The sequence below is a fragment of the Chaetodon auriga genome, chromosome 1, assembly GCF_051107435.1.
Source record: "Chaetodon auriga isolate fChaAug3 chromosome 1, fChaAug3.hap1, whole genome shotgun sequence".
Lineage (NCBI taxonomy): Eukaryota > Metazoa > Chordata > Actinopteri > Chaetodontiformes > Chaetodontidae > Chaetodon > Chaetodon auriga.
The window spans coordinates 9,089,159-9,114,795 of record NC_135074.1 but is presented as its reverse complement, the minus strand read 5'-3'; the positions used below and the strand labels follow the sequence as shown (position 1 = coordinate 9,114,795).

At 43.2% G+C, this 25,637-nt stretch overlaps 1 protein-coding gene across 1 annotated transcript in view; it reads right to left on the bottom strand.

The window, feature by feature from the left end:
• Positions 1–1,549: 1,549 nt before the first annotated feature.
• thsd4 (thrombospondin type 1 domain containing 4) overlaps positions 1,550–25,637 on the bottom strand; it is a 39,943-nt gene continuing 15,855 nt past the window's right edge. Inside the window, exons 8-18 of the mRNA XM_076745902.1 lie at positions 10,300–10,504; positions 7,818–7,993; positions 7,556–7,637; positions 7,131–7,328; positions 6,747–6,876; positions 6,399–6,603; positions 5,261–5,434; positions 4,540–4,713; positions 4,215–4,394; positions 3,577–3,721; positions 1,550–3,292 (exon numbers count right to left, since the gene is read on the bottom strand). Of these exons, the coding sequence (XP_076602017.1) occupies positions 3,150–3,292; positions 3,577–3,721; positions 4,215–4,394; positions 4,540–4,713; positions 5,261–5,434; positions 6,399–6,603; positions 6,747–6,876; positions 7,131–7,328; positions 7,556–7,637; positions 7,818–7,993; positions 10,300–10,504 (1,812 nt within the window). The 3' untranslated portion in view covers positions 1,550–3,149. The remainder of the gene's footprint in view (positions 3,293–3,576; positions 3,722–4,214; positions 4,395–4,539; positions 4,714–5,260; positions 5,435–6,398; positions 6,604–6,746; positions 6,877–7,130; positions 7,329–7,555; positions 7,638–7,817; positions 7,994–10,299; positions 10,505–25,637) is intronic.

Sequence of the window (25,637 nt, the reverse complement as noted above, 5' to 3'; positions counted from 1 at the left end):
ACTGAGTGCCAAGTCAGCAAGAACACAACGGAGATGCAGCGAGAGAGTACACAGTTCAGGAAGACCATGGAACCAATGGTAACGGGAAGACTTACACACTTTCTACAGAGTAAAGATCTATGTTCTATCTGTCAAAGTGGATTTTGTAAAGGAAAATGGACGATCGACTGTCTCATGTCTGGAAGTCAGGAAAGCTCAAACTGATACAGAAATGTGATAACTGTGTGGAAAGAGATGTAAAAAGACAGACATACAACTGGATGTTACATTTCCTATTTGGGAAGACAAAAGAAAGAGAAGTGGGTACACAATATTCCAAGTGTTCAGTAGAAGATGGAACCCCACGGGGTAGCGTGTGCAGTCCACTGCTGTTTAACATAATGATGAATGACAATTTTGAACAGGTTGAACACAACATAGATAAATCATTTCAGGCTGATGATGGACCGCTCTGGATCAGGATTTGAATTCTGAAGTATTTAACAAACAAAATGCAAGCTAATCTGACCAGAATTGACGAGCTATCATAATGTCCCTCACTAATGCTCAGGCTGATTCTTTCCATTCTGCAGGAGTCTTTCTTTCACTGGGCTTGTGGAGTAACCGAGCCCGACTTTTACGGGGCCATTGATGTGGACTCTGGGAAATCCATCCTTTTTGTTCCCAAACTGCCTGAGAGCTATGCTACTTGGATGGGAGAGTGAGTCACTAATCTTCAAAGAGCTGTGTACATGGCCTGCAGTCCTCACCAGCCGCTCCATAGCTGTGAGCTGTAACTTGAAGAAAGGGTTGACAAAGTCATGTGCTGCACAGTTAGCTCCTTTCCACTCAGCATGCTTTTATATGAGCATCTGTATTTACATCTGTAAATGAACACCTCTTCCTTCTTGTGGGGGCCGTCTTGAAGGCCAGCCATGTCCCCCGGAATGGAGGACCCCTGAGACATGGTAAGAGTGGACCCAGGCAGGAAGCTTGCCAAATCAGGAATGGGACATGTCTGGCGAAGAGGGCTATTGGCTAGTTAATTCAGGGGCTGGAGCTAGCAAGAAGCTAGCGACAATCTGGGCAATCATTTTCAGGATGAGCTTTTCATGTTCAAATAAGTGGCTTAGAGAACTGCTCATGTTTCTTGTCCTGGTCTGTTGATCTCACTCAGCAGGTAAATTGGTAAGTTACCATAAATTACAGGAATGATCGACAATACTCTGAAAATGAGTTTTGGTGCATCATCAGTACATCTCATTCTTACATGGTCTTTGCAGATAATACTGTAAAAAATAACTGCATTATGTCATTGCATTTATCCTTGGTATTAATGAAAATGGTATACAAATCATTATGTTCCTCACTGCTCATGTTAAAGATGAAGCAGTGTGTATCATTATAAGAAGTGGAACCTCTCCTGGAAATCTGTTTGTTGTAATACCACCTTTGTCCTCTAGATGGGTGACTTAACTCAAAGACAACATGTCCTCGTCCTCAATGTGATGTAAAACTGAAGCTCCTCAGGAAGCACACATGGGAGGGTACGCTGTTAAGTGTACAAATAATTAGTAATTTTGTTTATTTCAGAAAATCTCAAGAACACTCCTGATAAAAATCAACTGTTGAACACTTTAAATCTAAAATAAGGCAAATACAGACATTTTATTGCTTGCAGTCATATGTTGAATACTGAGAGTTTCTGGTGCTTTAGCTCAATGCTTCCTGATTGTTTTTGGGAGAATCAGGAATCACGTCATCATGTTGGCACATTCAGAACGTTTTTTTCCTTTCGAGATTGAATTAATTGCATGCTTGAGTCACTCTGAACTTAAACATTGATACATATACAGTACTTATGGATCAGAGGTAAGTTTATCGTGCGTGGAGGGAACTGATAACATATAATACAAACACTTGAGAGGTACAGTGTGCAGCTTTTGAGTGAAACTGAAATAAAGCGTGATATGGCAGAAAAAAGGTCGGTTCAGAAACAAGGACTTACAATTCATGTAACCTCCCATATAACATACCAAATTAACAGCTGGAAAATACTGTTGTGATTTATCTTTTCGATCAAATATGAACAATATTTTACTGACACTGTGTTTATGATAGTTTATCAGGAATCGTACAGTTGTGGAATGATCCTCTCCAAGAATCCATTAGGGTTTTGGACCATCTGCTTCTACCATCCAGCAGGCTGTGGAATGCCTACTTTCAGTTCACAGGCTGTGATTGGTGGAGAGATAGCAAAGGTTTTATCCCCGCAGCCAAAAAGGAGCCACGATAAACCAGCGTCCTCCCTGGGGAGCCACACAAATAAATAAAGAGGGTTTCTTCTCTTCAGTTTCTGGGCGGACCGTCTGAGAACCCTTAAAAAAAGACCTTTATCATTCACTGTGTCCTACATACATATATATACATACATATTACATAGGCTGCATTTACACCTCATGGCTGTGGAGGCAGGGAAAGAAGGCGGTATGCCACTGCTTAGGTAATCAGAGAAAACTCATCTGTGCCACAAAGAATCCAAATTGTTCGGAAAAAAACGTGTTAATTTGTCATTGTCTTCAGTTTACGTGTCTTTGGTCAACAGAGTGGCTGTTAAATAGCTGATTATAGGTGAGACAGCATCGACTTCATATGACATCATGCCATGAATGTGAGCATTGTAGTGAAAAGAACCATATTAGAACATATATTTTCTATATATAGTCCATCTTAAACAGTTTACAGGAACTCTCCTCTTCATATCATGTAATCCACAGGAGCCATTATTAGTACAAGACAGGTGCAAACTTCTCCCCTTGAAACAAAAAAGATGGATTCTGTATATCAAGCGTCATGGTTAAAACCCATAACGATTTTCTGTAGACTCCTCAGTTTGCTACTGATCTCTCTCACCCTACCATCGCTCCGTTCATCCAGTGAGTGGATTCCTGTCCTCCACTGCTCTTAGGTATTCCTTTCTCCCCACAGCTGTCTCCAAGTGAGCCAACAGAACTGTTCCTTCTTCAGTTTCCATCCTTGGCAATCAAAACAAGTGTCCGTTTAAGCCAAGGTCCAGACAGTTCACTCCCCTGGCTGGCCCAGGAACAGAGTGCCTGCAGCGGGTATTACATCTGGCCCAACGTGGAGCTCAGGGACCTCGCTACAGAGTGCTAGCTACGGCCCCGATGAATCGACTGTCTGTTGCTCACTCGTGAACATGAAGCACAGCACGTCGTCTTGTAGTAATCGTACACACAGAGGCGAGCTTGGACCACCACGTTGCAGTTAAAGTATTTGTCTCTGCAGTTCTCATCTGAAACAAAAAGGAAGGTAGGTCTTATATTTCTGAGCTCCAGCAAATCATTCATGACCCTTATTTAAACAAGAGAGCTGAGAGCACATGACAATAGACAACAGACCTTGTACTGTTAATTAAGTTTGGGGTTCAATGTCTTTCTTAAGGCACAAATTCCATTTCAAGCATTCAGAGATGACAGAGCATTACTCATCTACGCCTCATGCCAGAAGTTCCCCAGCTGGAATGACAGTCAGAATAATGACCCAAAATTCAAGAGAACACATTATGGGATGACTGACCTATGCGAGGTATGCAGGGCTCTGAGTTGCAGTCCTCCTTCTCTGCTGGTCTTAGCTGCTCATCGCAGCCCTCGCTGGACATCATGTCATCAGACAGGCAGCGCACCTCCCGCACACGGAAACCTCCCTCACATGTTTTTGAACACTGGAAGGACAGCAGTCAGTCAGCAGTCAGGTTCAGCAAACTCCACCCTAAAGCTGCTCTACTGCTGACACTTTGCAAACATTCTTAATGTGATCTGAACCGTTAAAGACCCCAGAAAATGTTCTCAAGTCGCCTCTCACCATGAGTGGCAGGATCCAGCATAAATACAGGTAATCATTTTTATGTAAACTGATTTGGTTATTTCAACGAGAGATTTCTGTTTTACTTGGTGGGGCTCAGTTGGGAAAAGGTGAGATCATCCACTTCAGTGCACCAGTCGGAGTTCAGAAACATTTGAATCAATCTGTGTGCAGCTTACCTAATCAGACCCACTTTCCATGTCTTTTAGCTCAATATATATAACAATTTATCATGTGATTTCTTCAACAGAAGCTGGTCAGATCAGCCACCTTGTTGGCCATTCCAGTAGTGAGAGTAGTGGGTATCGCTTAAGGGTATCTAAACAGCAAACAGGGTTTCATATCTTACTCACAGCACTCCAGTCAGTGTGATACCACTTTGCTCCACAGGCCTTGAGGTTGCAGCTCTGCTGGCTGAGGGGCCGCTCCAGGGAGGAGCACTCATATGGTGGCATGACGTTGAATCCTTCATCTGACTTCATCAAACACACCACTGACCTCTGCTGGCTGCCTGCGCCACACTCTGCAGAGCACTGGGTCACATACAGTACGATGGCATAGACCATATGGATTCAATTGCAAAAACAGAGACAGGGCCACAAATGTATAATCACACATATTTAGCTGCTCAAGACAACATCCTCTTAAGCCCAGCATGATCTTCTGTCATCCTCATACCTGGCTCCAGGGGCCTGCGAACCATTCGATGCGGTTCTCACAGGGGCCGTTGTTGCAGACCTGAGAGTCTGCGGGCCGCTCGTTGCCACAGCCCTCCAGAGGAAGGCTGCTGATGTGGTTGGTCAGGCAGAGGACTCCCCGGGTCCGTACACCCATCCCACATTCAGCTGAGCACTGTGGAGTAAACAATTGTCTTACAATAACAACCTGATTTCAGCAGAACCATACTTGTCACAATGTATGGAAAAAACATGACTCATCAGTTCTGCAGGGCTGCAAGAGAAAAGATGTGTTCATGGCTGCTGTTCTCCCCACAGTGACCTGGTCATTCATCTCCCATTATGAACTTGTCTCCTCTCTATCACAGCATGCAATCTTAGCTGAAAACCAGGAAAATCTCTCAGAACCCTCTTTGAGTTTTTCCCCGTATAGCCTACCACTGTCATTCCTTGTATTAATTTTAACATATTCCCTCATCTCTATATTCTTAACTCTTACTTCCTTTCTTCGCACTTCTTGAACACCTACTAGTTACTTGTGATGGAGAACAAAGGTTTATCCAAGCCACCTTTCAAGCTGTAAAAATCCAGATTAAAATATCTATATATTATCTGGTTTTCAAAACAGCTGCTGGATGCATGAAGGCAGACCTATACAATGACTACTACTGTTATTAGGATGAATGAAAGTCACATTGTCTCCCGCTGACTCGAACACCTACCCTATTGCCCCACTCGGTGTAGAACCAGCTCTTGGCACAGGCTCCCATGTCACAGTTCTCTACATCGACGGGCCGCAGATTCATGTTGCACTCCTCATCAGGAACAAAGTCGCCCACGTTGCTGACACAGCGCACCTCTCGCGACCTCTGACCCAGCCCACATGGCACAGAGCACTATAGAGACACAGGCGACATGGTTAACACTGCACTGTGGCTGGAGGCAGTGATGGAGAGACTGGATTGCTTCTTAATTTATTGAGTTCACTAGTGTATCTCCCTGGGGGGGCAGCTTCCAACTAGTGCCTGGGACGCTTAGAGTATATCTTCTTTATGCTCTGCAGAGCCCATAGAGGAAATCCAGTATGACCCACCTACACTTCTTTCCAAGAGTCGGACAAGACTAATATCGCTCTCATGTCTGTGTGTTACATATGAAGCTGGAGTCAAGGGATGGTTAGCTTAGCTCAGCACAAAGACAAGAAGCAGGGGCTTCTGTCCAAAGGTAATAAAAGTCAGCCTACTAACACCATACAAACAAACAACAACAAATGACTTGTTTGTTTTGTCCCCTCAGGGGCAGCGGAAATAAGTGGCCACCTTTTAAGCTGATATGGCAAACTTGTTAGCAGGCAGTTGCTTATTTACACATCCAGCAGTTACCGAGCAACATTATCATTCATTTGAAGTCATGTTTTCTGGCCATGTGATGAATGTAAGTCCAACATTCACTCTCTTAAATCAGTGTTTGTGGTCTGTACCAACCTCTGAGGGAAATATCTGGCTTTAGCTGCCAATTACTCCACTCTGCTCACCAGCGAGTTGCTAACTGCGCCACTGGGTGCTGAGCAGGTGGTATACAGTGTTTTTTTAAAAAAACAGCTGTGGACAGCTGTGGCCAAAATGCTATGAGAGCAGAGAGAACCAAAACAGTGAAGTTGTGGGCCAAACGTGTTAACAATGAGATGAAATTTATAAAGCTGCATAAAGTCAAGCAGAGCTGCAGATTTAGGTGATAATTCTCTGCAGGGTATTCACGACTAGAGAAGATGTATGCCATTGAAGATGATGACGTACATTAACTGCAGAGACAGGTCAGGCATGCAGTGCAGTCACATTGAGACTGACAGCTACCACTTACAGCAGTCCACTCGGTGCGGATCTGCCACTCACTGCAGATCTTCAGCTGGCAGGTACTGGCAATATCTGGCCGCTCCAAGTCTCGACAACGGCTGGTGTGGACATTGAGGGTGCGATTGGCGTAAATCTGGCGACACAGGACCTGCCGGTGCTGCATGCCCAGCCCGCAGGTTTTACTGCATTCTGACCACTCTCCAATATCCCAGCTGCTCAAGTGAAAAGCAAAGGAGCTTGGTGTTAGGAAGGTAACCCAGGCAGTGTGTATTACATACATTTATGTAAGTGTTTTGAATCTAGCAGTATTCAGCAGTGCACACAAGTGTGCGAACAGAGCAGTGTGCACTCTCACAAGGCTGGGCAGGGCTGCAGGTTGCAGGCCTCTTCCTGTGGAGGCGGCCTGCTGCTGCTATCACACAAAGCATCTGACACCTGGACGTGGTTCAGCCGGGAGACACAGTGAAAGGTGGAGTATCTGAATCCTGAAATGCAACCAAAGCAGATATTTAATTCAAGTTTTGAATCCCACATCTGAAATATATGAATGAATATGAAATATTTTATAAAAAAAAAAGTGAATGTGTTCTGTGAATGTTAACTGGAGTCAACATCAGTGTTTTAATGTAACATTGTAGAATTTTACATTACAACAATGTGTTTGCTTTCATGTTGATAATGTAAAAACTCAAGCTTACTGTCTGCCACTAAAAACCAAAAACACAAATATTTTACTGACCTTTTCCACAGGAGGCACTGCACTCTGTGGCACCACCCAGTTTCCAGTTGTACTCTCTCGTGCGTCTGGGTGGCTGTACGACAGGAACCTGGTTGCTGGGGAGATGAGGGGGGTCCCTCCCCCCACCTGCTGGTTTGAAGTTTTCCTGGTGGGTGTTGCTGTGATGGTCGTATCCACCCTGTCCATTCACAGCATTCCCTGAGACACGGACACATGAGTTTAGATGCACTAAGAAACATAAACGAGTCACTGTTGGTGAACGGATGGTTGGTTGGTTGCTTGGTGTTTGGTTGGTTGGATATCTTTAGCAAAATCTTTATCATCAGTTATTCTGCTGATTATTTTCACAGTGAATTGTTTTGCCTATAAAATATATTGAAGAATCAGACAAAGCTCTGGTGATAGGCAGTGAGGGTCTCACTCACCTTCTTGCTGAGGATTGACTGGGTTCTCATGGGGGAGAATGTACTCATAGTGGACACCAGGATTTGGCTGCTGGAAGATCATCTGAGACAAAGTAGATGAGATGAGTCACAATCACAAAATAACACGCTTCACCTTCAAATATTTGAAGAAATGTGATCATAAAATGGCCTAGTTTCTCAGGTCAAACTTGTCAGTATGAATAAAAGAGGAAGAGGGTCACTGCTGTAATTATCTGGAGGTCAAAGTTGATTTGTTACTCACATAAACATCCAGGATCTCATTGGTGGGCCCTTCCGCGAGAAAGGACTCCCCAGCTGTGCTGCTTATTTCGTTCGGTCGACGGTAGGTGAACATGGTCCCCCCTCCCTCGTACTTCCCTGGTCGGTCAATAGCCCAGTTTCCATTAATGATGGATCGCCCTGATCGGCTTCGGAGAGCTGGGAGAGACGGAGAGAACAACCACACAATCACCACTGACAGCCCTGAGCTCTAACGAAAAGGAAAATACTGCCACAACCTCTTCCACATAATTATTGTTTAATGTAAAACCATTTAAGCATAATGAGGACTGTCGTACATTGACACTGACCTCCTCCACCCAAAAAAGTAATTACAGCTAACGGAAGAAACGCTCACGTGCACTTTCAAAGCAACTTCTTTTATAAACGTGACAATCTGTTTGTGCTGGCAAATCTTTCATGCAAATCCTGTAACAAAATCTCCCAAGATGTTTTCCACTGATTTCATGGATTGAGTACAAGAGGACATTAGAAAGGCATTAGAAGTGTAACATTAGACAGGCTTGTAAAAGAGTGTTTGGACAACTAAAAGCACATTAGAGATGCGCAGTTGAGAACAGAGGCCTATTGAGAGAAAATCAGGGACGTGGTGAGGATACAGTAGGTGGCTCCTGATCGGCTCCTGTCCTTGACTCATATTCTTTTTATTTTTTTGCATTTTAAAACCAATATATCCATTCTGGAAAATTATTCTGCCAGGAACTTTTTACCTTCCTCATCAATTTTAAAATGACTCCTGTTTATTTTATCTGCAATGCTGTTACACAGTTTCTGTGAAAGAGAAAGGAGACATTGCATGCACGAGTCCAGTATGTGTGTGTGTGTGTGTGTGTGTGTGTGTGTGTGTGTGTGTGTGTGTGTGTCAATATGTAAATGTGTGAGAGTGAGTGAATGTAACAGAAGGTCACATGTGTATGTGTGTATGGCCGTACATAACTCTGTGCTTGTGTGTAAATGGTCAGTTCAAATTAAAGAAAGCAGAGCGTTCTTGGCATCTAAGTATTTGGGATTTGAAAGGTAGCCACTGAATCCATCCTCAGAGTGTTCCTACTTCTTTTTTTGCAGAGTGGTGAAATTCCTCACCTTAATTAAAAAGGATGGTGAGGCTTTAGGGCCAAGATCCTCTAATGAAAGCGTGTTTATGCACTTTCCTGGAGGGAAGCGGCCGTGGGGGGGAAATCAGGGCTGTTTCCCTCTTCCTCCAAACCTACTGCTGAGTTGGGGCATGGCTCTCATTAAACAATGTCTGACATTCCAATAGTCACTTCTGAAAATAACCCTCTACTGTGTTGCACCTCTATAAAGACGCCAATTATCTGTGCAGTACGTTTCACTCAGAGGCTCCAATGAAAGGCTGCACCACGGTGGTGGGTGGTAACACACATGCTGGAGAAATCCTGAAACAGTGACACTACCCCCTGGTTGATCTGCCTTTTCAGACAAATCTAATTAATTTTACAGGCAGCTGCAGCCTGCACAGCTGGAACCAGTAGAATTGTCAAATGTCAACTTATCAAATGAAACATGACCATGACCTTCCATTCACTCTTTTTTCAATGGTGTTATACTTTTAATCTGTAACATAATACTGTATGCGGTGGATGGAGATTTCCATTTCTTGTTCTGAGCCAGAGTGAAGGCAGAGCTCTGCAGCAGACTGCACCTGATGAAACCGTAAACCTGGGTGGAAACTGGGACTCTCTTTTTGCCGAGAGGCAGCTAAATTAGCTGTGACAGAACACAAGTGCTCCAGAAAACACTGCGAGGTCTGTGTAAAACATTTTTAAGTGAAATATAAAAGCAGTCAATACCAGTGCCTCAGTGATTAGGACTTCTCTACATGCAGACATTTCCAGGCATTCCGTTTTCTTGACTGTAAGCTATTATTGAATAAAAACTCTCCATAAAACGCAAGTTCAAGATGATCTCCTTCAATTTTCAAGACCGTATTATTATAGTGTGATTTTAACACAGGAGCATGCTTCAAGGAAACTATCTGTTGTATTTTCCCATCATGTAGTCCATTCAGCAAACTCACATGGAGTGAAGGCAACATGTACAGCATTGACATTTGTTAAGGAAAACACCAAGCATGGCACAGCACGCAGTGACAGTGATTACTTACTGGGAAGGTAGGCTCAGAGCCTTTTCAAATGCTAAATGAACAGCAGCGGTAGAGGCAGCACAAACAGACAGTGGTGACATCGCTTTCAGGTGAGCAATGTGGCAGCAAAAGACTGAGCAGAGTATGACAGCTTGAACACACCAACATAATGAAAAGGTGTTTCTATCCTAGTTAAAAGGAAAAGCTGTTTTTGTTCAACTGGCAGTTCACTGTAGTAACATTCACTCAGATGTAAAAGAAGGATAAAAAAAAACAGCAAGCAGGCGAACATGTCCAGACACACACTGTGTGAATCAACGTGACAAGTGTTTTTTCCCACCTAGGTAGTTTCTGCTCTTCACCATTTCAGTGACGTTGATCTTGGTGGCTCCCTCTGGGATCTCCACGATCTTGTGGTAGCCGATCTTGGATAAAGTGTGTTTAAACACCCCAGAGACCAGCCTGCAGGTCGTGTTGTCACCTCCACACACGCCGCACTTGTCCATCACCTTTCCTGATCCGAGATATTCATCGCAGCCTAGACTCTGTGAGGCAGGGGAGAAAAAGGAGTTTAAATGAAGTGTGGAGGGATAAGCATTGCAGAGTGAAACAGCTGCAGCTGAAGTGTCAAAGTGTGCACTAAAGTGTTCAATAAAATTGTTGTGTAAGATTAACTGGATGTGTGCAAGTACATAAAGTATTGTTGGTCACATAAAAACAGCAAATTGGGCATATATATATTTTCAAAGCGAAACCAAGTCCCACCAGAAACTCACATCGTTAACAACAATAACAGAATAACTAATTAGCAGGGACCTCTTTACTTTCCAGACGGACCCATTCTGACATGACTGTCTTTGAAGTGATCCCAGAATTTCCTTCCTAAATCTCGAGGGTGCGAGTTTTCTGTGTCACATTGGTGGTAATGATTTACAGGAAACCTGGGCACAGTAAAAATAGAACAGTTAACATCAGCAGTCCATAAATTCACTCAAACCAGCAATAAAAGCAACTCACTGTGCAAACAGGTGGTGGAGCTGCCAAAACTGGTCCCAGCGAGCTACCGTACACTCAAACACACTGGGCTGTGGGCCGTTATTGCAGCGCCAGGCTAAGTCCCAGACAGACCACAGTCACCAATAAGGAAACCAAGTGGACAACATGTGGGGTCTTCGTGGGATTGGACAGCGGCCAGTCGCCAGGCCTTCTAGTGAGGTTTGCAGCTTTCGCTTGGCTTCCATGTGGATTCTCTGACTGAAGTGAACGTATTCCTCTTGTTCTCTAATGCAAACACGTTCCCCTCAAAGCTAATGAATGAACTGGGTCCCAGCATTCATTACAAACACGACAGCTTAAATATGGCAACTTCCTCAACCAGTAGACCAATATGGGGCTGCTGAGCTTTACATGTGGTCATGAGGTGCCAAACCAAACTCTAAAGATGAATGGCATAAACAAACTTAGAGGAAGTGTATAATAAGTCATAAAATGTGGTCATCTCCATGGCTTTAGCCGCACTAGAGCAGAAAGACAGAGAGCAAGGAGGGGACGGGGAGGTGGAGAAAGGTAAAAGGATGAAAAGCGGGATAAAGGGAGGTACTGTACAGCGGGAGAGGTGCGGGGGAAATGGTGGCCAGGGGTGGACTGAGGCGGTTGGGGTGAACTCAACAGGAGAGTCTGGCTCTCTCCCACCCATAGCAGCTCACTCTGTTCTGGGCCAAAACACCACCTGGGCCAAAACAAACATGAGATGCCTTCTTCCACACAGGAAATAAGTGATGAGAGAAAAGAACAGCAAAGTAAGAGCGCTGAAAAAAATCGAACTGCCAAACACTTCTGTGGTCAGCGTGGAATTGTGCTGCGGGACAGCGTGGGGCTGGATAAACTCCACCGAGCATAACACGATAACATTTAGGGAGAAACTTCTGCGCTTTGTACCCTCGATTTACAGATCAGTGAATATGAAGCAACTCACAATACGACCGGCCAGCAATAAAGAAATATATAATGCACGGGAAAACACATTTGGGACATTTTGACAAGCTACAGTGAGTCCAGCGTGGAAAACAAATAAAAATGCAGTCAAGGAGGACTTTTTAGCGACATGACTACCAATGAATATCTCCTCCGTGTCTCCATTTTCACCATAAATCCCTTCTAACTAAAACAATGCAATTGCAGCAGCCTTTGCCTGAAAAAGGGAAAAATGTTCCTCTCATAAAACAGATGCTGACATGACGAGAGGTTATCTGTGGCCGTCTGGATAGGAACACGTCTGAATCGAATTATTAATGTAGGAGTGGAGAATAAGCAGTGAAATTTATTGACCCAAAATCTGAATTGTCAATGTAATATCATATGACTGTGGATTACAATACACACACAGGGTTTTTGTTCCTCTGATACGGGCAGAGCCAAGAGGTTTTATGCCTACAACGCAGGACACATTAGAGAGTCACGGGACCACTTGATATCTAGGGATCTGGACAGTTGCACCATTAAAATCACTAAACTGTCAAGACAAACTTTTCAGCCTCGCAGTAGCATGCTGCACAAAACACCAACATCCTAATCTGTCCCTGAATAATCCCCCAAATTGTCACATCTGTCCTCCTGGCTCTCTCTGACAAATGTGACCTTAACTGTGAACCCATCAAAATGAGGTGTTGCTGGTGTCAGGACACATGAACGCAGCCACAGCTCCGAAAAATTAACTTTTCTAAGTGGAAAAATCTCACTGTGGTTCATTTGGAGTCTTGGTCTTGTTGCCTCAATGCTTTTTTTCATCTTCTCTCTGTGGGTGGCGAGGCTGGTGAGGGAAATCGGTCTGTTTTCAGTGGAATTATAACAGGATTTTTAAAATGTCGCTACAGCCCACTTTCATCTGGAAATGGTTACATGTGTCAGGACGATAGCGTGGACTCCCAGTCAACTCGTGAATACTGAACACAACATAATCTTAAAGTAAATCCTGATGGTATTGCTCTACAAGATGCAGCTGGGTTAAACTCATCATATTGCAGAGTTTTTGTAGCAAACTGAACTCACACACAGCCAAAGAGACTTACTCCAACAATACACAACAAGACATCCAGAATTAGACACAGACATCCTGAGAGCTGAGATGAAGCACAAGTTTAACCCCTACGGGACTATATATCCATGACGGCAGCACTTCCACTCACTTTGCAGCCTTAATGTTTGAATACTGAAAGTAAACTAGGACAGAGACTCTAAACCTTGGGGTCTGGACCCCGCGTGTTGACCCCCAGTGGTCAGCGTCATGGTTATTAGCCACCCAGTGAAGTGTGAACTGTGAGTTTGGGATAACTGTTAATTGTAACACATAAAATGAATGTGCTTGGTCCTAAAATGAATAAAGACAACTCATGAAACTGATTTCTGGGATCATGTGAATTTGGAGAGATTAAAAACAGAAAGAAGGGGCTTCCCTCTTTCATTTCCTGTATTCAAGGCTTATGACATGGCCACTACATGTCTTAGAGGAATCTCAGTTTTTAGACCTTTCACACAATGAAGTGACACTGAACGACATTAGTATTGATGTTGACTTCATTTCCCACCTGACAAACGTCAAGCAATGCTCACTCTCCTTTTAGCTCTGTGTTGGTCTCCACTAAATCCTCAGGTTACTGTCTGGCTAAACGCTCCACTAAATTCACTAGCTGAAAACGGCTGATGTTGCTGCAAAGAAGGCTGATGAGAGCAAAACCAAATATTAAAGTTTCAGGCTATAAAACCAAAACAGTGAGCTGAGGGACACTAAAACGATCGCAAGAGCTGAGGGCAACGGCAGAGCTAAGGATAATTCTCTGTCTAACACCTCTTACAATTTGGAGCAACTGCATTCTTATATAGGTCACGTACTTAATACTGAGCTTCACATTGTTATTGCCCAGAAATAAGTGATGATTTGCACAGGCCTCTCGATCTGTCTGTTGGAAGGTAATTGTTGAAACGATTCCCAGTTTGCTGTTTGACTTGCATGTGTACGGAGGCGTCTCTTCTCTGAAACAAAGATTTAGAGGCAGCAAATAACTGTCTAAACCAATATCAGAGAGCTGGGGGAGAGTGGCAAATATCAGACATTTGTATCATTCCTTGACACGCAACATGCACACTGTCAAGATCTACAGTTGCACAGGCACTAAATCTCTTCCCGACAGCTCTGGCATAATGTTACAATTGCCTTGCAATAATACTGCTTTTATCCATGTAGGAGGCCTGGTTTGTGGCTCCAGACTTGCAAATATGAATAAAAGCAAATGCTAAGAATGATATCATGCTTAAATTAACAACAGTGATAGAAGCAACGTGCGGGCGTTTGACTCGTCTCGACTGCAGTAAATTAAGTTTGAGACGTGGTGGAAAACAGGCTCAAATTGGTGCTGGAATGTCTCAGAGCAGACGAGTGTGTGAGTGTTTGTGGACCTTAGATGAACTCTGTTAGTTTTGCAGTGGTTCAAGATAATACTTTTACTTCTTTACATTTTTACACAGCCTTACTGACACGATTTTGAACGACCAAATTATATTAGTAACAGACCGGTAAATGGCAACGGTCTGGTGTCTTCTTGAAACAGAGCTGCAAAGCATGTCAGAGAGTTTGCTTCTGTGTCTAACATGTGTGCATTGTCAGCCAGTGTTTAGGGTGCTCAGACAGAATAATCTGCAACCGACAGACACATAAAGCTCAAGGCTGACAGACTGACGCCAGCAGATGCTTATGGCTGGACCACAGAGCTACACTGCATCCTCTGCATCAGCAGCAATCGAATGTGTGCAGCTGGTTTGGGCTGTGCACACAAACTATACGCACGACAACAGAAGCTATGCACACTACACATTCCAAAGCTGTATGTATCTCTGTCACCTCTGAAATATATCCAGCTGATTGTGTGATGCATTTGACTAAGATGCAGGGCTCAACATAAGTCAGACTGGTCTGGTTATATAGTAAATATATAAAACAAAGATTTCAGCATCTTCTGCCTCTCTCCCATGTCTGTGCCAGAAGCTCCCACTATAAGTTAGTACACTGCTGTTTATTCCTACCAAGGATTTCAACAAAATGTAAGAGCAGTCTGTGTCAGAGCAGCTTTTGATAGCAGTTTCAGTTAAAAACGTCTCAGGCCTGACAGACTGGCCCGGAACAACTAACATGGCTACATGCTGCTGGTCCAAAGCCAAAAAGAGTAATGAAATGGAGAGGGTTATGAATAAACGGATGTTTTCTTAGTCTGGAGGAGATGGTGCAATGGTTAAGCCCCTCCATCCCCTCGCCCCCAAGTCTGAATCCACATGAATCCACGTTGGCTGAGGCTCAGATCCTACCAGAACCTTCTAACCTGTGTCTTGGCAGTTTCCCTCTCAGCTTTTCTGCTGACCGCAAAAAGCTAAACAAAAGACAATGCTGTTAGACATGGACTGCAGCAGCTTTCACTATCTTCAGATGTACCATACCCATTACAATTCAGTCAAGAAAAATTAACAAATAAGTTCCATTACAGTGCTGAAGCGTTTTATCCCATTCACGTCAACAGACAGCATGCTTCCTGCCAGTCAAAGCTGGGGGCACAGCTCCCCCATGTAAACCTCTGGGAATGAAGGCATGCTATGACCTGTCCTCCTACTGTAGAAATGCATCCTGGGATGGAAGTCGTGCAGTATTTTAAAACATGTTTATGAGTGTGGGGTTAAAAGGGGGCTGTTTGGTGAATATGTTGCGGTTTTTCTACGGCTCCTCACACATAGAAATGTTGTAATGTTCACTGGCAAACAGCCAATGAAGTTATCATTACTTTGTCAGCTGTGACATACCAGCTTGTCTGGAAATGCTATATACCTCTAACTCAGCTTCCAGCTTGAAAATAAAGAGGCAACATCATGCCAATGACAAAGAATTTATAGTGGAAGTGACCTCAAGACATGATGCTGTGCCTGGAAATGACATTACTGTGATCTTACAAACATTTCACAGACAAAACGAGAACGACCAGCTCACAGTCGTACGCCTCCACCAAGCAGTCACGTTGCAGTTTACATCCATCCAGACTCATATAAGATCCAAACTTTGTAGCAATTTAAGAAAACATATTAAGCGAATTTTTTGGTGAAAGGGACGTCATGATTATGCTGACATGTATGATTCCAGTGAATAACTTCCACAGAGAAACATGCTGTCTTCACTCAGAGACTGTTTTTCCAGAGGAGTCCAGAGGACTGATAGAGAGCTTCATCACATGGAGCAACAACAACCACCTGAAGCTCAATATCAGCAGAACCAATGAGCTTGTGGTGAACTACAATGCTTCAAATATGCTGCAAAGAAGCTACAAACTGTAAAAGGCAGATGTTTCACACACATCTTCAACCCATCAGCAATCACTAAAGTTTAAAGGTGGACACCAAAAGATTAGTGTCTCCAACTCTTTCTGATCTATGAGACATTTTTGTGAAGTTTTGTCATAATTAGCATAAGAAGTCTTGAGTCCAAGTGAAAGTTTGTCCCAAATTGGGAAAAAAATCCACCAAGGTGTTCCTGAGGCATCATGTTCATGAGAATGGGACGTATGGACATACAGTGTATAGACGGATGGACAGACAACCCAAAAACATACTGCCTCTGGCCACGGCTGTCGCAACTGTGGACGCATAAAAATTAATTAAGAATATGATTAAATTGCGAGGAAATAAGATTATGGTATGATAATATACCCCCCCCCCGCTCTTTACTATGAAGTAAGCACATTGTGGTTGCCATGGCTACCAGCATCTGCCTCCCACATGCTGGGATGCCATGGATCTTTAACTGGTTTTAATGAGCGGGGGATGGCAGCGCTGCTTTTACTTCAGTCAGCACTTCAAACACATCAGCATCTGTGCAAGCCACACTGTCAAGTTCACATGTGACATTCTCACTAATAAACTGAGCTACTGATTCCCTGATTTACTGTTACATCCTGTGTGAAGTATACACCAGAAGTACAAACATTAGAGAAAATTCGTCTTTTTGAGGATTTCACTGGATAAATGCAGCCATTATTGAGATCAGTTTTCTCAAGCTGGAACGCTAACATTAATATCCAGGATTTAAACAGACTGCTGGGTCTGTTTACCAAAAAACAGGCAAATATGAAACAAGAGCAGTATGTAAGGAATGGGTTAAACGGCGAGTTTATCTGCTCTGCCATAAACTGTAATCCAAAGGCCAGCCTCTTTAAAGACATGCATTTATGGGGCTACGGGTTACATTAAAAAAGCCGGTCCTGGATGTTATTAGAATAAGATCACAGTCTGATCTTACATATTTCCGTATTATACTTTTAATACTAGAATGACCTACAGTATCTTTGTTCTTTCTTTCATGTCTTCTTCAGGAATGATCAAGTGGTGAGGATGCTGCCTGGGACACACAGCCTCTGATGGGAGTCTTTTAACACAGTATCATGTAGTATGTATCCATCAAGTGCATATTTAAGACCCCTTTTTATAAGATTTTCCTTTTAAAACAAGTTGACTGGAAAGATAATAAAGTCAACCACAGACATTATTCTCCACCAACTCATGGAACTAATGTTAGCTTAATGAGTTGGCTAGCTACACCTGATAACATCTGCGAGTGACAGTTGCCATTTCAGCAGGAAAATCAGGAGTTAGAGATGAGATACTACCTGTCTCCCCCCAGCCAACATCTAATTTACCATCTCAATATAACATAAACTTTATTGGCCACTGCATCAAAAGGGTTTTGCAGATGCAGCCTTTTAATGCAGGTGGCTCCAAGAGGAATCAAACTCCGACTTTGGCCTGGTTATGCATGTACTAAAGGGAAGATGTGACTTCATGTATAGCTCAAAACACACAGATTTATTCAATTTGTTCCTTTCCCTCAGATTTCACCTCTGGCTCTGGTATAATGGGAACACTAACTAGAAGACTAACCGTGGTTTGCAACCACAAATAGAAACACAAGTTCTGGTGTTTTGGATAGTAATCACTCAGCTTTCCACTCTCCACAACATAGCATGTCATGAAATCATAGCAACATGTGTCAAACCAAAATGGGAAGGCAGACAAGCTGGGATTATTTACTGTAACGTAGGACGAGATGAACTGCAGCGGTTCCAACAAATTTACAAATTGCATGATTGTGCTGCGTGTGCCTTTTAAAATCTGTAAATAAGTAAGTCTCCCAAATTTATTTTAGTGTGGTCTGAATCATTTTGCAGGAATATCAGTGACAAAATGAAAATATCTTCAGGGTATCATACAAGCTGCAAGCATTTGTAGGCAGGTGGTGAACAGAGATGTAGGCATGAGTGGCAGGACCTTTGATCCCAACAATAAAAAGAGGCCTCATCCACACCACAAACTGCCCTCGCAGCCCGGAGAGAGGGCAGAGCGTCTTCGTTGAAGGCCCCATGCTTGTAAAACACTCAGAAATAGCATTGAGCATGGTGAATCCACAGCCATAAAAAACGCATAGGGTTTCTCCTGACATCACTGCTCTGATCTGGGAACGGAATGACAGAAAGGACTCTGCTGGGCATTAACACTGCGAGGTAATGAGTTTCATTCCCACTGGGAACATCCATAAAAAGACACAGACTGATGACATGATAAAAGAGGACTTTTAACATTTCATGCTGCTAATGTAAATGTAAAAGTATCAAATTGAACAGTTACTCTTCTTCTGTTATTTTGACATGAGCTGCACTAACTGCGGTTGTGACAAACCTTTGTGGCACCTGTGACATGCACAAACAGGCTGTTACTTCAACCCCAATGTTCTGTTAGGGGTCACCCCAGGCCCTCTTTAAACAGCTCCAAAATCATACTGTGTGTTCAAGTATCAGCTTTACACTTCAGAATGATATAACAATTTTCTGACAAACATGATCTTGAACTGATGACATGTTTCGAGGTCCACTATAGTAAAAGACACATCATATTACTACCACTAGATTCATTTCTCACCCACAATCCGTGTGGTTGATTCTAATACATGCATAATATGGTTGAATAATTATCTTTAACTTCTCACATCTTAATCTTAAAATTCTGAGATGAAAATGAAGATGTCTGACTTAAATCTTGAGCTAAATTTTGTTTAATCACCTCTTGATTCCACTTTTGTATTTGTCTCTGATGATTCTTTTTTCATGCAGCATTTTCAGTCCCAAATACAGTCCAAGATGGACCACAGGATTGTGGTGGTGCACTGACAGTCCAAGTTATGGACTAACACTGTCCACTGCCTTACAAACATTACAAACTGGTTGGAAATAAGTACCAAGCTGACTTACATCCAAGAATTTAGATCTGTGACTGGTGTCGACTATTCTTATTTGATGCAGCACTTGGCAAATAAAATTAATATTTGTTTTAATTGTTTTTTTTGTTTGTTTGTTTTGTGTGTGTGTGTGTGTGTGTGTGTGTGTGTGTGTGTGTGTGTGTGTGTGTGTGTGTGTGTGTGCATTTTGCATTTTTACACATATAGCAGTGGAATCTGTGACCCCTAACATAATGAGGAAGTAAAGCCAATGTCACAACAAAATCAGCTGACAGATCTGCAAAAACCCCAGCTCTTTAGGGAAAATACACATAAAACAGGACGTAACACGGTCATTCTTAGACAACATGACGTCAGCTTGTTGAGACCGATGGTGAGTGGAGTGGATGTCTGATGCTAACATTAACTCATCTATAGTTCAAACACTAAAGGTGACTTCTGTCAGCTTGATTTCCCCATGCATGCAACCGCCACTCTTACTCAGGCAAATTTTTTAGTAGCTGCTCACACAAAATATCTCAAGAGTAACTCAAGCCTCATTTTGAGCACTGACAGATTCCAACATTTCTATAAAATTGATTGCTATGTAGTGTAGAGTCATATAAAACTGGCAGACACCCTCATCAAGACATTAGCACTTCACAAGATTGCATTAACAACCTCGGGCACCTCACATCGGCCCCATTAATCATCAGCACACGCAGGTGAGCTAAAACTAGCTGTGCTGAGCCACAGGCAGCTACAGGCTAATTCAGGCTCGCAGTCTATCCCTAATAGAGTTCCAAGTACATCTTTATAGTCCCAGGACAGGCCTGGCTCACCGAGTCTTCCACCAGGAGGGAAATCTAATCCCACAAGTAGCCCGTGAATGTGCTGTGGAAAAATAAACCGCTCAGAGAGCAAGCGGAGCCACAGTGAAAACAGCCATACTGTAAATACTTCCACTCAGTAGATGAACCACAGGATCATGGGGCCACACTGACAGTCCAAGTTATGGAGTGCCACTCTCCGCTGCTGTTTACAAGCACCATAAACTGGATGGAAATGAGTACCAAGCTGACTTGCATCTACATCCAAGAATTAAGACGTCTTAATCAGGTCTACTTTAATCACCAAATCCAATAAAAGCCTGAATTTCTCCTGGTGACATGCATGCATGAACCACCTCCAAAACCTCACTGCACAGAGAGAGTCCAAAACAAACTTATACTGAGCAATGCATCGTGCAATGCACCTTTTACAGCCAGAGTGTAAGCATCAATGGGAATCCCCACTCTCTCCCAGGTTCCTCCAGGACCCAACAGAGGTGAAGCGGGTCCTACCTGTGACCGCGGCTTCCCCTGCACACGCATGTGGAGGCAGACGAGCAGCAGCAGAGCCAGTCCTGACAGCATTCTCTCATGTGGCCACAGAAATGTTCGACCAGTCACTCAAGCTTCCACACGGGTCCAGTAGCTGCTCCCGTCAGCCTCTTCCTTGCCTCTGCAGCTCTGAGAATGCCAAAAACCCCTCTCACTCCAGAGCTGATCCCTACGAGCTCCCCTTGTAAACTGAGCTGGGGGAGGTGCAGCTAAGGGAGGTAGAGGGGTCTGGGGCTTTTTAGAGGAGGGAGAGTGAGAGGTAGAAAATGAATAGGAGGGAGAGAGAGGCAGGAGGGAAAGGAGGCAGAGAGGAGAGTGTGGCAGCTACCGCTGACAGTAAATTGGAACCCAGAGAGGAAGTTTGGGGGAATATTTTCAATGTGACAGAAAAAGTAAGAGAGGAAGGAAATTCTTGCAGGGCTGAAATGAATGTGTAAGCAAAACCACCATGGTTAAAACTGTGTGGAAATAATTGGCAGGTGGGTATGCCATCTATTACAGATGCCAACAAATAGGAATTAGACATTTTTTAATACTACAACAATGCAAACCAGAAAAATGGCAAATAATAAGGTTCCAAGATCTCATGATGGTCCTGAAGTGGAAACAACCACAAATGAAAAATCGATTTTTGTTGTTTATGTTCTTTCTCAAAATACAGAATCAACAACCCAAAAACAATAAGATCCCTTTGCCCTCAATGAGCCCCCCCCCCCCCCCAGATACTTAATTACAAGCCACGTTGCAACACTGGAAGCATAACTGCTGCAGCCCAGACCAGACTCATCATACGTATGGTTTTCCTATTGCACCACCATTGTTTCCACAACATTAAACCCTAATCACCAGGATATACTGATGTAAGCAGTACACTCTTAGGCCTCGTACCTGACATTTGGTTTTTTCATAAAATTATATAGGCAGACCGGGCGCATCGGGGACATTGTGGCCGGACCTGTCTCACACAAAGAGACTTCTCCAAGCAAGGTCCTGGAATAAGTATGAGATAATTGAAAACTTTGCTGTTTTGAAGTGGTGCACTGCAACCACAACAGGCTGCTGCAAAGTGTACTGTGTGCACTGAAAGGCTGCGTCTCAGATGGCCGAGCACCAGGGCGCACATGGTGGGAATACAAGGAGAGGGGAGGGAGGCAGACAGACAGATGGGCTGACGGAATAATTCAATATAAAAGTAGAGAGAAGAAATAAAACCACTAAAATACAAATGAGATTTTGACTTCTAGCAACTAATCAAGCCTGGAGTTTCACAAACTTTTTGTGCAATATTTATTCACTGCATGTTTTAGTATACAGTAGATAGCCTGTATACCTGACTAAATGGGATTTACTGTTACTTATGCAATAAAAGAGTGTGGACAAAACACTGTGTGAGTCTTGCTGTGGGTCATACACCTCCATCGATATGTGTATTTACTTCACAGTGAAAAAGATTTCATATCAAGTGTGCTGTAAATTAGATTTAATGGGTGACTGACATGCTTTCATGTTTTCAACATGAATAGGGCTGAAGAATTCAACCAAAAATATCTAATGAAAACTATTCTATCAAAAGTTTCAACTGCAATTTAAACGCTGATTATTTTCTACAAATGAAACCCCAGGCATGAACGACATATTTGTGGTCTGCTGTACATTTAAGACAGATGTCCTTGTACCAAGCATAATCACAAATTGGTCTGGTTCCAACATAAAGTAATCACACAATAATGCAGTTGCTATTTATCAAATACCTGCAAGGTGTCTTATTATTAAAAAAAAGCAATTTGTTTGTTTAAAAGGAAAATTTGACCAATTTAGCTCACATTTAGTAAGATGTTACATTAGTACTTTTCTTCACATGACTCAATAAGGGGCTATTCAAATACAATCATGATTTGCCTAGTTGAGTTTTATATAGTCAACTCACAGAATCATTAAGCAGTTATTAACTACGGCTGAATGAATTTGCTGGTGATGCTCGTTAAGTAAGCTATAATTAAAACTGGAATGCTTGTGCTTTGAAAATTGCACACATTGCGATTAATTGTTCAGCTCTAAGAGGCAGCAAATGGCAATCAAAGGAATAATTAAACCTTTAGGTGGATGCAGATTTACAATGTTTTCAACACCAGTTCACAGTGCCCTTTCCCCATTAAAATGGACAGCTACTATAAAGCCTGGGACTTAAGATTTCTGTGTGCACTCACACATGTAACACGTCAGCTCAACAGATTGCCAAATATTTGCTTGGTAATCATATGCATGTTGGCACAACGCTTAATAAATCACACTCTGCAACCTTTCCTGATATTCTGTAAAGCTGTTTCACAGAGCAAGCACAGGCATCGAGTGACAAGGAAGAGCAGCAAGAAACAAATGTGTCTACACCTGCACTTGGCTTGGCTTATGTTGGAGCAGTGTCAGCTGAGACACACACACACACACACACACACACACACACACACACACACACACACACACATACCTGTCTGGTGTAGTTCATCTTGCCAGTAGCATGTCTTTTTCAAAGCAAAACAGTAGTACATTGAAATTGTGAATGGATCACTCAATCAGTTTTGTTTTCATAGCTGAAACCCTAATCCTCCACTCCCATCACCTCACACACAGACACATACACACGCACAGACACCATGAAGCAGCAGGTACAGCGTGCACAGTAAGCCACTAAGCGACAACAATCCGTTCAGTCAACACAGCACAGCTGCAGACGTGTAGGAGGGGAACGGCTCTTTTCAGCAGCCCGTCCGTCCTGATGAACCTACAGACATCGTCTGCTGCTCCCCTGATCTGCCTCTGACCTGGACAGATCTCATTATGAAGGCATAGCGCCCGGAGGTCGGGCGGGGCCAGACTGAGTCTCCAGTGCACCCTGGGGTCTTTGTTTCCTTCAACAAGTGGGTCAGCCCTGAAGCAACCTTGGCTCCAGGCGCCTGATTCCTCCAGTCTCCAACCCACACACGTCAGAGTCATGCTCTCCAGCAGGTGGGCTCAACATTACTGTACACTGTCAGCCTCCGACAGACACACACTCACACAATAGCTGTATTCAGCTCCTGTTCTTATTCTCCGTCATGTTTCCAGCCTGTCTTGGCATTTACAGTTTGGAGGAAGTTTAAATCCAAAGCTCATTAGCAGAACCGTGACTGCAGACATTTTTAGCAGGTGTAGCTTCAGAGGGAAACACTGTACCAGCAGCTGTAGTGCCTCTGTCATTAATCTACCCTATCGTGCTTCATACATGGTTACACTGAAAGATGAGGAAACAGGACGCTTACATCCTTTCATATGTCAGCAGTCGTATTCACAATCTCAAACAAATCTCTTTCTCCACCTCTTCCAAACAGTCTACCATTTAAATTTGTTATCTAGAGCAGTACAATTTAAGAAAAGGGAGAAAGTAGGAACAGAAAACACATGATTGTTGTGCATCTGTGATACGTATTAGTAAGCAAGGCAAGGCATGTAGGTCCCATGATTGTTTCCTCTGAGCAACGTATTTGACAGAAAAAGGCAGGAGTGGACGGAGGAGGGTGGGTTAATGAATAAAGCAGGTCGAGAGGGGATTTGTTCCGGGAGGGGCAAGGTGTGGCTGAGGGAAGTTGCTGTTTCTATTTGTCCCCTCCTTCTATTGAAAAAACAGCTGATGGTGCATGACACCATCTGCTGAAGAGGAACACAGTAGTTACTGTACTTCATGTGCCATCCAGAGTGAAGAGTGCAGGCAGTGTGTGTGGCCTTTCATCTCAACACTGCAGCAGCTGACATGAGCTCCCCATCTCTACCTGTGCTCTACCTGAATTTTTAGCTTCAAGCATGTCTAAGTGGAACTTTGTTCAGTCTTTTCTCTCACATTATCTCCCATCACTTTATTCCTCTGGACGTGAATTTCTGCTATTTCTTCCCACACTGTTTAAGTCTCTACATTTTGATACCATCACACAGTACGTGGTTGATGATTTTTCTGCCTGAACTGCTCAAGCCACTATTTCCTAACGCCTTCACATAACCACTTGACCTTCAGGATGTCCAGGGAGACTCAACTGAGAGTTTCCATCAACCACCTGCTGGCCCTACTCCACCACCATCTGCAACAACTTGCCTAACGCATGTCAAAAACCTTTAGTTTGACATGTTACATTGCTTACATTTCACAGGAACCTCTACAATGCATGTGATTTGGTTAATGGCTGTGGGTTATGCACTTTGTGGTGATATGAATAACAGAACATCCAATGGCAACCTTGGTGACCATCTACACATCTTGGACAAAGTTTCATGCTGCAGCCGGATAGAAGTGTCTGGACTTTCAGTGACTGTGTTGCTCATGTTGCTCACAGTGTGGACCTTTTAAAGCTCACGGTGCTTGTTAAATTCCAAGCTTTCCTCTTGAAATATGTTTTCAACGTAATGGGATGAAGGCTTGAAAATTCACTTTTTTCTCACTGAATCATGGACACAAGCTATGGCCTGTGGACACTTCGAGGCTCGTTCCTCACTCAATAATCTAATCTCCTCAGCAAGAAGCTGTTGTGAAGCACAAAACTGTGACTGGCTGACAAGACGATGAACAAATAGAGCAGATCAGTTCCATGTTGACTCATTTATTTCTGTGTTTAGTGTCTGTATACACCTGCTGGAGGCCTTTTGTCAGTAAAGCTGTTAGACACCATCAGATAAGAGTCTGATTTACAATGAGGTTTGACCCTGAGCAGCAGGGAAGCAGGGAGACACACTCTCTTACTAACAGATTTACACATTTACAGGCGCACACAACACAGAAATGCACATTTAGAAATAGTGATAATGATCAAGACTGTCCACACAAACACAGATATCATCTCATATAATACTGTCACACATGTAAGTGAGCCTCCACTCACACACACTCACACCTACATTTCTTATCTAATTCTCAAATGACCCTAAATTCCCGGCGCCCAGTGAGCGCTGACCACACATTGAGAGCTCCAGATCGCTGAC